Source organism: Perna viridis, chromosome 12 (genome assembly GCF_037379345.1).
Source record: "Perna viridis isolate PV_CMFRI_1.1 ecotype Kerala chromosome 12, ASM3737934v1, whole genome shotgun sequence".
NCBI lineage: Eukaryota > Metazoa > Mollusca > Bivalvia > Mytilida > Mytilidae > Perna > Perna viridis.
In genome coordinates, this window is record NC_142456.1 from 10,619,607 (window position 1) to 10,633,937 (window position 14,331).

The 14,331-nt window shown below is 31.7% G+C and overlaps 1 protein-coding gene across 3 annotated transcripts; it reads right to left on the bottom strand.

Annotated features, from left to right (window-relative positions):
- Positions 1 to 1,748: 1,748 nt before the first annotated feature.
- On the bottom strand, positions 1,749 to 13,463 carry LOC148601162 (D-glucuronyl C5-epimerase B-like). 3 transcript variants are annotated; one of them, XM_088555237.1, is made up of 7 exons: positions 13,417 to 13,463; positions 7,994 to 8,036; positions 5,975 to 6,177; positions 5,464 to 5,626; positions 4,928 to 5,099; positions 4,131 to 4,370; positions 1,749 to 3,673 (listed from the first exon to the last, which is right to left on the bottom strand). In XM_088555237.1, the coding sequence occupies exons 3-7, from the start codon at positions 6,088 to 6,090 to the stop codon at positions 2,640 to 2,642; spliced, it is 1,725 nt and encodes a 574-aa protein (XP_088411363.1). In that variant the 5' UTR covers positions 6,091 to 6,177; positions 7,994 to 8,036; positions 13,417 to 13,463; the 3' UTR covers positions 1,749 to 2,639. The 3 variants fall into 3 exon arrangements, with proteins under 3 accessions (XP_088411363.1, XP_088411362.1, XP_088411361.1); XM_088555236.1 differs by lacking the exon at positions 13,417 to 13,463 and adding an exon at positions 13,293 to 13,409; XM_088555235.1 differs by lacking the exon at positions 13,417 to 13,463 and adding an exon at positions 10,564 to 10,856.
- Between the last annotated feature and the right edge of the window lie 868 nt (positions 13,464 to 14,331).

The window sequence follows — 14,331 nt, forward strand, 5'->3', positions numbered from 1 at the left end:
CCCTTGACCTTTGAATAATGTGTATCATTTTTACCATACTTTGTATTGATTAAACATTCAAAAAGAAATTTAAAAAGTCTTTTAATATTTTTGTTCAATATACTTGAGAGTATTGAAATTGAACAATTTTTAATCCTTAATTTCTGTTTTTCTCCGTACAAATCACGCAATCGAGTACGATAAAGTCCAATTTTCAAGGGAATGCTTTATACAGGTACAATTTATTTGAAATTTGTATAAGGACTTATATACCGTCTTTGTCGAACTTCGCCGATAATACAAAGTATATAAACATTTAATTTCGTTTACTCATTTAGAATTTCTTCCAACCACATTCATTTCTGCAGACATATACGTTATATATTAAATCAAAGACATTTACAATTGCTATGTAAATATGTTTTCACAGAGAAAAAACAATCTTAATGTGTATGTAAATAATGAAGGGTAGAAAGAAAAATATTAATTTAGTTTTCACCTGCAAGATTGTCATCTTTTAAGTGTTTTAGTTAAAATGTAATATGTTGTTATTGTTAATTCTCTACAGTCAGCAAAATATGTAACTTATGAAATTATCTATACGAGTCAGATATAGCAGATCCCGAGTATTATTTTCAAAGTAAAGGAATGGGTCGAAGTTTCTGTACACGAACATTTTCCTTTTATGAAGGGATTATATGGAAAGAGTTTTATGGGTTCATTTGAAGAAACATCGAATATACCATTTACGATTCTCTTTTGGTACCACTTCCCCATGATATACGTTTATTTGTGGAGTCTTTGACCATTTTTTATTTGTTTTCCACTTGGTTCTTATATGTAATACTTTACGTGACCTATCACATTAATTGATAGAACAAAAATAATGAAACATCAAGGGGAAGCATAAATTCCCAAATATTAAAGCTGACCCATTAAATAGTTCAATATATACGTCTCTATAAACCAAAATACTGCATGAACTTTGCATGACTTTTATTGACAGGTATTTCTCTTCCAAATTAGTAATCCACATCTTGATACTAACAATGGGTTTCTAAATTGCACTCTCGTAAGTGACAGTGAGCAACAACAATTACCTTTTACATTTGGCAGGTGCTTGCATAGTGATGGAATTTGACATTTGTGACAAGTGTCATAGTTTCAACACCAACTATAACATCGATCATTTTCGAAACCTTTTAAATTATCAGCTGATATGAAACTTAGTGCCATGGTTTAACCTAAATTCACAATATATTGTTTAATGGAATGTATTTGTATGAGAACAACAATTAGGACCACGATCAAATATCAAGCACAATAGAAAAATCAAAGGTGATTCCATTAATCGATAAACACAGGATGATAACCAAATAGACAACTGCTTTCGAACATCACAACAGAAGGGTCAAATACAGACTTTACACAAGACTCTGAAGCTCATTTGAAATACTAATTAACTCGGGACAAATATAACACGTATCCTGAGTGGGTAATGATTATAACATACTTAGTTGTGCTTTCATTCCTAGTTATTGATCATGCACGACTATTCATCAGAATCCTAGAGGCACACAAGGAACTATATACCTATCAAAGATCTACTTTTGATCAGCACTGATATCATAAACAACCATAAACACATGAAATTTGCCATTTATTAATAGGACACCACACACATTTGAAAGGATTTTGAAAGGTGACGAAAAACAAAACCAAAAACATGAACAAAATTTAAAACAAAATAAAAACAGTCTTATTTTCAATTGTTTATATATTTTTTTTATTTTGTCTTATATGTTAGCTGCACATATTCATACAACACTTTAAATTGTATCATATTCAAACATTTTTAGATATCGTCAATATCAAAATATCACAGAATCACAAAGCAGAAGTTTGATATTGCGCAGCCAAATGTACCATGCAAAGTGGTCATGCAAAGCCGACGTAATACGAATGAGGTGTATCAATAGAATATAAATCGTATAATTATTGATATGTGTCAATGACATGCATTCGTGAAATTATGAATATTTCATGTATTGTTTAACAAAATAATATTGTAGTCTAGGATAACCCAGACTCCCCCAAAATGTAAAAAGGTGCCAAAATTCGAATCAATTAGTTAACGGCATCGAAGCATTCTATTTTATTATATATCTATTTTAGACTGATTATATTTAAATTAACTTGTCATCATAATTGTCAAATAAAATAATGTAATGATGTGGAACGTGATATTGAGTTATAATGATAGGACTGTAGTAACAAATCCCCATGATAGCTGTAAAAATATTGAGATCGAATTGTAAAACAAAGTTCGATGCTTGTATGAAAATATATGTTTCTGTTTATAAACGATATGTAAGTATGAAAGAGGCACTCTGCTGTTTCGAAAAAAAAGGTATGGGTTTATAATGATAAAAAAAAATAATAATGATAAAATCTTGCAATGTGATACACATAGTATATTGTTACGTCTAGCACACATGCCCACAAAGTCAATATACAAAAACTGCAGTGCTCAGCGATTATCTATTTTATAGAAAAGACAGAAAAAATTAATAAACAAAAATAAGTAAAAAAGGAGGAAACAGTTTCAAAAAATAAAAAAAAAGGAAAAACAATAGCCTCAGAATTTTTTTTCTAGTTTCTTAATTATGCGGAGAGACTTTACCCTTTAAATAGTCTGTCCACCTTTTTGCTGTAGCTGAGAACAATGGGTGACCATCGATTAGGCTTAACAAATGTAATTGATTAATATGAACGGTGTGATAATCCCATCTTGCTCGGTTTGGCGCGATACCTAATGACAAATGTCTGAGATCATAGAATGTGCCAGAACCATTATCAAACATCAACAACATGTTTTTTAATGATTTTATACCAGTCTCATATAACCTAGCTGCTTTTTGAGCACCTATTCCAGATGCAACTTCTTTAAGGTCAAATAATCCTAGGAGTGAATAAATGAATCCATTCAAAACATAACTAGATGGTAGAGTAGGGTACTCCTCATACCAGTCATAAACACCCGCGAAGGTTGTCTTCACACCACCTTCTGTACTGTTCACTTCAAATACAGATAAAGCCTTAACAGCAGCGTCAAGGTATCTAAAGTCTTTCGACACAATGTAAGCTCGTACTAATAATGATATGGATTGACCTTGACCCATAGCAGAGTACCAACCAGGATCAAGTTCAAGGACACCCGGTATAAGTCTTCGCTGCACCATTATGGGCCACCCGCCTTTATCATCTTGATGAGTAAATAGATAGTTTGCTGCATTAAGAAAATGATCGAAATGAGCTGAAGATGATAATGTGATATTGTCAACGAACCCATGACCTCTGAAACTAACCGCTGCTATTCTCAAATTCCGCCTCAGTTTTGCAACTTTAGCTTTTGCCATATGTAATCTGACACCTTTAATAAAATCGTTTGAAATTATTCTTGTTAAATGGAACCAACGTCCTCTAACTCTCGTTCCTAAGCCGATGAATGATTCTTTTTTTGATGAGCGAATCACAGTGTCCTCAAGAACATAATGAATTCTGAACACGTTACCATCACCTGTACGTAACAACACAGTTAGGCTTCCGTTGCTGATGAATTTCACATTCATTGACAATGTCATCAATTTGCCCTCGTCAAGTGAAATAGTAATTCCAGGTGATTTGATATTACCTGCAACAGAATAACATGAGTATCATTAATATATATTTTAATATTAAGATAAGCAAACCGAGAAGTGCTGCGATTAGTTCAGAAAATAATCGACCCAATATATGATGACTAATAGTTATTATGGACTACACACATGTACGGCTAACGAAGGGAACATTTTTGTACAATCTTATTGTTCTGAAAACCAGTAGATTAATATGAATGATGTGAATGGAAAATCTATTGATACTGGAAATTCAGCTACATTTTTTTAGCTTCAAAACTGGAAACAATTTTGATTTATGATATACCGACAAAACTTCAATTAAAACAACTCTACATATAGCAAATTTGGAATGCTTGTTTTAATTAATTATTTCAATAGGCAATTCTGTCATAGGCTTTACCACATAATGACGAACACTGCAAATTTTTCAACTTCACACTACATATCTCTTAGTCATTATTAAGCAAATACCTGTAGTATCGAACTCTATGAGACTATTCTGAATAAATTGTTCGTCAGTTTTCATAACCAGCTGAGACTTTCTATCTGGTAGTAGCCACTGTGATGTGTCACCTGACTCGCCATCATCTAGGACATTAACCACGGGTTTTGGCTCAGTGAGGTGTTTACTGTAATGACTTAGACCAAATTGTGCTATCTGTATTGGGTAAAAATGCCCTTTAGGTGACCATTGTGTCGATATAGGAACACCTGAAAATGTCAAAGAAAGGCTTGTGTTAAAGTTTTTAAAAGTTTCCCTTGTCCTTATAAGTACCATCATTATAGATAATTTTCTGATTTCGAAAACGATTTTACAATTGAATGCATTTCTATATTTTTTTCGGCATATCTACTTTGAAAGTCAGTCATATGTATTTTAATTTAGGCGGCAAACTATTTAAGCAATGATATAAAGAAAACAAAGGAGCCGAAAAACAAAAATGACATTAATGAAGATTCAATTTTTGTTCCAGTTTGATCGTATATTACCGCTATAGTAAATACTGGTTTATACGAAATTTGCATTTTTGCATTAAGGAGGTAGACCTAGGGTAAAGGACACAACTCTTACAAATCATTGGAACGTTTGTATACAGTATTTTACATCAATCTAATTTAAGCATCAAAGTAACTCGGACTGATTAAATTCTGTTTCAAATGAAAGCTTGAAAGGCTTTGGAGAAATTGAATATGGCACAAACATATAACTGATTTCAAGAGTTATGTCCCTTACCCTAGATCTACCTCCTTAATAGAGATAAATTTACCATATTGCCCGGACAAACATTTCACTCTGTTCCGATCTTCTACGTTGCTTAAATCAAACGACATGAAGACTCCACCTGGTGAGTATTGTTCAGGTTTTGGGTGAACGGCGGAATAACTGTGTTGGAATTCAAATCTGTCGTAACCATCATATGATTCAATAGATCCATAGACCTAAATAAAATGACATAAAGATTTTGCTACCGCCCTGTTATTAATAGATGGAAACACACTTTGGAAAACGGTGAAACTGAAGATGAGATTAGGAAAAGTTTTGGTTCGTTGGCTTACTGATTTGTTTGCAGTGACACAGTGTAAATGCTAAATTTATCATGCAACATTCAACAAACTACTAATGTCATGAAACTAAAATGTATCTTTTAAAAGTACTCTGAGCCTTGGTAGCTACATATATATACACACCATAAAAACATCAGAAATTTAAGTTTTTATGTCTTAGTTAAAATTAGAAACATATTTCAATTTAGGAATGAGAACAAAATAGTAAAATATCTATGTCTAAATGATTGGTTCCTACCTCGAAATATTTTTGAATGAATGAAAAAGGCATGAAAACATGATCGCCTTCTCTTTGGCATGTGTATGATTTCTCTCCATTGATGACACACTCAATGTGTGCTATCTGTGGCTCCCTATTTAATGATTGGGCAACTCTTGGTTGGAAACCTGGATTACGATCTCTAGAAAAAGTACGTGCACAACAAAAATAAAATATTATCAACGATATATTTGAAAACTTTTAAACAAACGTTGATGAAAAAATAAGCTTGTGTACGACAAGTGTGATAGAAAATAAATATTATTTCTGCCATTGGAAAGAGATAAGTTTTAGAACACTATAAATCAATTCAAATGTTTACTAAAACAATAGTACTATATCGATAACAAACCAATTGATCGAGGTTCTAACATAAATTTTGCAGTCTTGAGCTTCCTTAGTTTTTTGTCTTTATGTTTCTTTTAAGATGCTTCTCCTTATAACATACCGAAATCTGTAATTTCTATATGATTGATATTTTTTAGCTTACCGATAAAAGTTATGGTCTTTGTGATTATGGTCACATTGTCCAATCTTGTAGACTGTGATAATGAAAGTAAGGAAAGTCACGTATATTGTGGCACATTTAAGTGAAACTCGGATCATGATTACTGATTATCATCTAAGATATCCATTGTTATAGTTATGAGTTCGACAAATCGTCTATCATTACCATAGATCTGCTGGAACTATCTAAAAGTGATTCGATTCAGTCATTAAAATGCAAATTAAACGAACAAGACAAAGAATGAGCCCCCAAAATGACTAAAACGTAAACGATGTCACATAAACAGGCAATGTCAGATGCAACAGTAAACACCTTTCAACATATCCTCTTAGAACTATCTAATGTGAGAATATTTTGTTCGTGAGGTACCAATTTTCGTGGCTTTTGTGGTTAGGCCAAACCACCAAATTTTGTTCCCAAAGAAAAGGAGATTTTCATTGATGGGTCTACTGAAAATCTCAAACCACGAATTCAAGAACCCACGAACTTGAGTTTTTCCCTAATCCACGAAAATTCGTATCCACGAATTAAAGTACTTTCACATTAATATGTTAAGTATAAGGTCCATACATAGTTGTTTATGTACACCGATATTTAACAGGAAATGGCAAGATCAATTAACGGTAACGATCCTATAACTAGTTAAGCATACACTTTTCAACTAGTTTATGAATCAACAGTAAGCACTCTCATTAGACGCGTTTTAACGGTTTAAAACTAACAGTTATGAAGCGTTAATAGTACATCAACTATTTAAACTACTTCCAGATTTGACTTTTCTTACAAAGTATCACCTATTCATAAAACGTCAAGACGAAGACGTATAACCAAACAAAAAATGAAGCACAAATTGCAAAATAAAAAAAAAAATTGTCGAGAACAATAAATGTTACATTCTTTGATAAATAGGTTACCCGATAACACAATGTTGAAACTATATTGTTTATTAGAAAATGGATTGTTGTGAAAGATTAAACAAGAAAGGTAAAAAGCTGAACTTTTAGTTGTTATTTGTTTAGAGATTACAAACTTAAGCGTTAAAACATTGATATCAACAAATGATCAGTAATGTATAAAGATCAGAAGAAAATAATCTCAAAAGTGCAACAATTTAAGAATTGAGACATACAATGTTTCTAAAATGTTTATTAATGCCGTGCATATAGATATTCGATAACAAAATTAAAAAAAATTATCTCAAATGATCAATGGAGTGTTTTAATCAAATACCATAAAAAGTGATTGGTGTCCGAATAATACATAACGTTGTTGTCATGAAACACGAATTGTTTAGCTTTCACTTAGTATGTTACTTTGTGAAATTGTTGCGAATAGTTGTGCAGGTATTACCGATATTTTTAACCCAGGCTAATAGACATGAAAGATGTAAGTGAACACAAATAAAATGCTGCTAAACAACAAAGCGGGGACAACTTGACTATGATTTAGATAAATATGTAGGCAAGCACCATGGCAGCATTGAGAAGACAGCTGTTATATAAGAATTAAACAAAGGTGTTGCCAGGGTTGAATAGCCTATTATAAAGAAGGTAAAAAAAGAACGACATAACATGTTACTTTGATAAATAAACGTATATTGAAAAATATCGCCTCAGGAAGTAAAGTTACTTAAGAAAATCTACGATGTTCTATGTTTACACTGCTTTAGATGCACGCATAATACAATTAATAAAGATTAACAGCTGAATAAAGGAAACAATAAATGTACAAAAATAAACGAACGCTCGTACTGGTGCGTTTATACGAAGCTCGTATCGTACGTTTTAACCAACGCTGCTAGCGTGCGTTTCCACGGACGTTTCTATCGTTCTTTTACCATGCGTTTAAACGAACGCACAACGATGTGTAATCGTACGATAAACGATGCACGAACGCTAGCATGGGAAACGTAAACGTTTCATGAAGTGTAACACACACTCCAAAACTTCAACACAAACTATATACACTTACACTAAAAACTTGTAGGATATACTGACTTACCTCAAGACATGTCCATCGCAATTACAAAGATTAGTTATACATTCTGAAAGATAAAACAAATACACATAATTATGCAATTGTATATGATATAAACCACCAAAGCATTTCTCAGATATTCGTCATCACTCACCAAAATTGTTCCACAACATGGTTCTGATTTACACTTGCTACATATTCCTGTTAGGAAGAGAATAAACATGTCAAAAAGGGACACAGTGAACTTAATACCAGTCAACTTTTCCGCAGGAAAATGAATGTGTTTCATTCGTTTTAAGCTTCAAAAACAATTAAACAGAGTCAAAAACTTTGCCCAAAGGTAGATAAAGTCAGTTGAATATTAATGATATGTTTCTTTTCTATTAATACACGGCTTTAGGTCATGAACTAATTGAATTGTTAGAGGTACACCTTTATCAAAATTCTTAACAATGAACTATAATGTGGTTTTTAGAAAAAAAAAACTGTAATTGTTAATAACAAGTTAAAGGGTCCAATGTTACGATTGATTTGACCTTGTTATACCTCTATTATTACATTGGTTGTACTACGATCATATACCGCTGTAGTTGGAAAGATCGTTATAAATCATTTTTTTTATTAGTAGAAATATTTTCAGTTTTTTTAATTAAGAAAAACCTTATCTGTCATCACACAGCATGGTATGATAATCTATAGTTGTACTTGTCAAAGGATAGGGACTTTGTAGGGACGAAAAACTATGATTGAGTCGTAAACGTATATCAGTATTATTAGCTATTATTACTTATTTCAGTAAGGAAATTAGGCGCGGATTCATAACGGGGAATCCGCGTATGTTTCTAAAATTGGGGAAAATATTTTTTGCATGAAATCTCGTACGTTTTTTTCACAAATTTAAACACCCAAGAAAATCCTAGTCTTGTTTTGCTTGCTCGGCCATTATATTAGCACCCCTTAATATGATATTGTTTATTCGTCTCTCGGTGTCTTATGATGATACGATTAAAAATATGTTAAGTGTTCAAATCAAACTGTGTTATCACACATAAGTGCATATGCAATTTTTTTTTCACATATATATATATATATACCCAAAACAATAAAAAACAAAAAACAACAAAACAAAACAGAAATAATAGAAAACACAATTTTAAACACTTTTGTAAGGTGTGGTGTCAGGTATAAGATTTGACGACTATGACAGAATCATTGATTACAATCTTTATACATTTAGATGAAGTTTTCAGCGATATGCTAATTGGAGTGGGTCGTTTTCCATATTGATTATGAAGCAAAGTAACATATGGTCATTAAGTCGTTAAATGATAGGAACTGTAAAAAGTTTTATTGAAAATCAAGACCACCGTTGGGTCAAGATAGCTTGCCTATATGATGGATGTATCTGTTAAATATAAAAGATATCAAATGGTTTTTCTTTGTTTATTAACCATACTCATTTCACACGATATTTACCGAATATGTTGCATTATCATTATCGTATTTTAAAGTTTTCCTTTATAGTTTTCCTTTCCTCGTTTGTCTACCCCGGACTTGACTTCTCATGAGCAACTCGGCGGGTGTTGCTAGAACAGCAGAGGATGCTTACCCTACCGGTGCACCTGGTCCATGCTCCCAGTTTTTAGTGGAGTCCGGGTTGCTCATTTGCTTTTGTTACTTTGTATGTATGATTTTAGTTACTTTATGTTCTTTGTTGTGTATATCTGTTTTCCATGTCTGGTCTTTGTCCCTATATAACATTCTTTGATTACCGCTATAACCTTGGTTCCCTTGATTACTCTTTAATAATATACATTTGATTTGAATAGTAAACAAAAAAAAAAAATGTATTATCGTATTTCAATGTAAATTGTATTTGAATAATAAACCGTAAAAATTATGCATGACACATTACTAAATAGGTCAACATCTATATTGTTTAGTGCATCAATCGGATTTCCCGCCGAAATTCTCCCGTATTTGCATGATATCAAATACCAGAATTGAAAGAATAACAATGCGTGAAACTTAATGCTTCCCATTACAAGTTTCGGCAGAGGGTTTATCATCAATTTATCATTCACAGACAACAATAGGGTATTGTTATTATACATGCTACAGATTTGATCACAGTTCGCAGCACTGACAGTTATAATGTAACGACGGTTTCTGACTGTTGCAGTATACAAAATGGGTATTAAAGAGCCTTTCATGTCACATTCTTTACACTTTATATAATTATATTGTACCCTCTAAATTTTCTTACTTTTGTCATTTTGTTATAAAAAATAGAAACCCCCCAAACAAAACAAAACAACCCCCCCCCCAAAAAAAAAAAAAAAACAAAACAAAACAAAACAAAACAGAAAAAGCAAAACAATATTATAGAATATTGAAATTAAAACAGAAACAGTGTATTCATTGCAGTTTTTTTTTTGTTGATGCATCTACTCTAAAATCAATCTTGACAAGGGATCATATATGTTCTATAGCTTGCTGAATTGATCTATGAAAGCATAATTACAAAACAAATCTATATTTTTCGCCCTTGCTTATGATGGTCAATGCTAACATTTCCTCTTCAAATAACTTACCTTTAAAGTAAACTTAATTTGTATAATCCTCATCCATATTCTTCATGACTTATAGTAATATTATTTCAACCAACACATTCAAAACGGAAAATTCATGATTTCGAATAATACTTTATCACACAATTTTCTTTCAGTTAATGTTTAAAACCAGAATATATCAACATCTCATGTTTTGAACATTCTCTATGTAATAGCTTTTATCACATGTATCTATCATTTTAACACATGATTTTATCAGCATTTACAATATTTATCACTGTGTGTACTGTCATTAAAGTCCCCACTTATGAATGAACGTTACCTTTATAACAGGCACTAAAGTTATTTAAATAACAAATCAAGGACCGAACCAATAAAAAGCCAAGGTGGCCGACAGGTACAATTTAGTAAGATTAGGCATTGCATTATTAACTAAATATTTCAATACAGCCACCGAAATACATGCAACAACGGGACCACGGAGATGGATTTAAGGAAAGGTGGAACCGGCGAATGCCCATCTGATGATGGGGAACATTTTTTTTCTTTTGTACTTTTCGCTTTCTGTTCGCAGATTGAGTGTGCATGCGTATACATTTTTGAGAATATTACTATTTGAAGTTTTAATTAGAATTATACATATGTTTAATTACAGTTAGGCAGTTAGAAATCCCTTAGTACCCCATATTAGCAGAATGTTTTTAAACCTCCCATTCATAAGTAACATGTGACAATAAAAAGTACTTTTATATCGTTTTATTTGTCGTTAAAATTCATGTAAAATCAAGAGTATTTTTTACTGTCATAAATATTCCATAGTTATGAGAAGTATAATAACAGGGAAACCGTTGTTCAGCTACAATATAAAACCCATTAACATAGGGAATGGCAGAAAAATTCTAGATTACCCCTTAAATATGATTTTCAGTGCAGAAATATTAATTAAATTGTGTGGTAGTAAACAAAACTTTTATGACAATAAAACACCAGGGCATTATTAAAGTAAACGATTTTTCGTTGGTCGGTGGAGCTAATGAGCTGATACGGTATCAATTGAGAATGTATCTTTGCAACGATTTAATACTAATCTTAATGTTATGTAATAATTTTGTTTATAAAACGACCTGAGCCACGAAGAAAAATTAAAGCTTTTTAATAGACAACTTTACGCAATACCTCAACTTCCACATTTTACGATTGAAGAGAGTTGTTTTACATTAAAACTTTAATCCGTTGCCAAAATTTTCAATAATGACATATTCCGCCTTTCTAATTATACAATAATTTTTGATTTAACAAAATATTTTACTTTATGTTTCTTGTGGTCGATGCCATGAAATCTTCGCACGAAAGAAGAAGAAGGATTCTGCAAATGACACGATGCCTAACCAAGAACTTTAAATAATAATATTATTGACAGAAAAACATTAAGCCAGAAAAGGATCTCACTGTAGGCTGATGTATTGCATATGAGTTTACACATTTACACTATCCAATAGATAGAAAGTTAACATATCTTTGGGAATGAAAACAAAATGAAACAGCATGCACACAATATCTGTTTAAGTTTGAGAATGGAATAAATCAATCTACTTTTTTCGTGAACAATCTTGAAAAACCTTTGAATTTTGATTTTAAACCTTGATATACGGAAAACGAATGGATGTTGCAATGATTTGAGAATGACTATAGTATGCCACTTCATTTTTGAACTTTGCATTTGTCTCTTTATTAGATTATTTTAATTGTTGGATTTTTCAAGAATCTAAATAATATTTCTGTTCTTGATGTTTTTTTTGTCTACTTCTGTTCTCCATATTACTATGGACTGACCAATAGTATATTCTTGTTGTTTTGTACATCGATGATTACAGCTTTACGGTTCCCTCAAACTTTGTTTTATCGCACATCTGCTGTTTTGTTTTCAATGAGTTATTGGAATGTTTTTGTCAATAAATGTTTACTTTTAAGATTGACAACAACAAAATCCAAACACAATGGTGCTTCACGTGATTAAACAGCTTAAGATACCGCAATATATGCACGTGGTAAATATTAAAAGTATCAAGTTTCTCTTCACGTCAGGTTAAGTCAAAATTATAACATAGATTTATATGTCTACAATATATTGTGACGATGGATTAAGTTTGTGAAGCAGCGATTTAATATAAAATTGGTCTTATGTCAGCTTATCAGTGCAATAAGCAATAATCTATGGTAAAATGATCACCTGTGATAGACAATATAATCCCTAACATACTGATCTATAAGTAAAATATAAGTCGGTGAATGCCTGGCCTCGAAAATCATCAGCAGTGGCTGTTACACAGTTTGCGCTAAAATATTGCCAAAGTGCTGGTATGTAAAATTAAAATTAAACCAAAAGAAAAAATACTAGAAGCAACAACAAAACATTCAACACATACTACATACTGTATTTGTGTTTCGTAACAATTAGTATTATATACATTCTTATCGTGTCTACACTATTATACTTTGATTAATGAAAAGATTTTCCCCAAATTAAAATTTGAAATCAAATAACTGTAAGTGAGGTTGTTTAGCAACAAATTGACATAGAATTGAGATACTAGCTGCATCTTTAACTCAACAAGAACTGCTTGCACTGGAATGGCCTTGGTGCACCGGCAAAATAAAAGTACTGCGATATTTCTGGCCTGTCCTTTTTCGACAAAGACAGTTAAAATTGTAGAGCATTATTAAGGTAATGATGTTACAAGTACACTTACCTTTTATGATAATGATGACAATTTAACTGTAGACATATCCATTGACCATATATTATAAAATATATAGCAATAAAAGCGTAAGCCTAACAAAAGATTATACAGGTAAATTTAATAACTTACATACTTGTGTGCAAGGTAAATAAAGATAAGTACAACTCTATAGGCTTCAGACACCATCGTGCACCTGTAGTATACATGTCATTTAAACACATTTTTCAGCAAGTACTATGAAAGGTAACAGTTCGTTGTACAAAATACTATAGAACTGTTGATTTAATATATTATTTTGCATATGAATATGACAGGGTATATACATTATTATACAAGTCATGTTTTTGTTCATTTGTAAGTTTCAATAATTGGATAGAAGCATTTTTATGTTTTCTTGTAAACAATTTATCTTAAGTGATCTCCCAGAAAGCTTACATAACAAAACTTAATCAGTATCCGCGTTCGAAGATTCACAGTGTCCACTTGTAAATAATATCGTGTTCCTGCCTTTTTGAATTGCCGCCAAAAGAAAGTATTGTGACAGAGAAAAATGCACCACATACTTTCTAGCTTTGCTTCATGCTTTGTTAAAAACAGACACTATTTGGTTTCAAATGAAAAACAGATAGTTTTCATACTTCAAAAATTAGCATATGGGAACAAATATTAACCGCATAAATTTTCAACAAATATTTTTAAGGAGTATATTTTTTCAACTTCCTTCATAAGTTTTAAACATATTTCATATGTTTGTACTACAACACATATTATATCAACTATTGCACTAATATAACGAATATAAGTATGGTGAATATGTAAAAGAGACAACAACCCCACCGGTATGGAAATGTCAGCCCAAAGCAACCAACACATCAAAACCCTCACTGAAGCTGAAGCTGCCCCCAAAACATCAATATTTACAAGTACTGTTACTCCTATATACTAAAGTAACATGTATTCATCGATTATCTTAACGGCTGTAATGAACATATTGATTCATAGGTGTAATAAATGTATATAGCTCTTCGCAAAATTCCCTCGTTGTCTA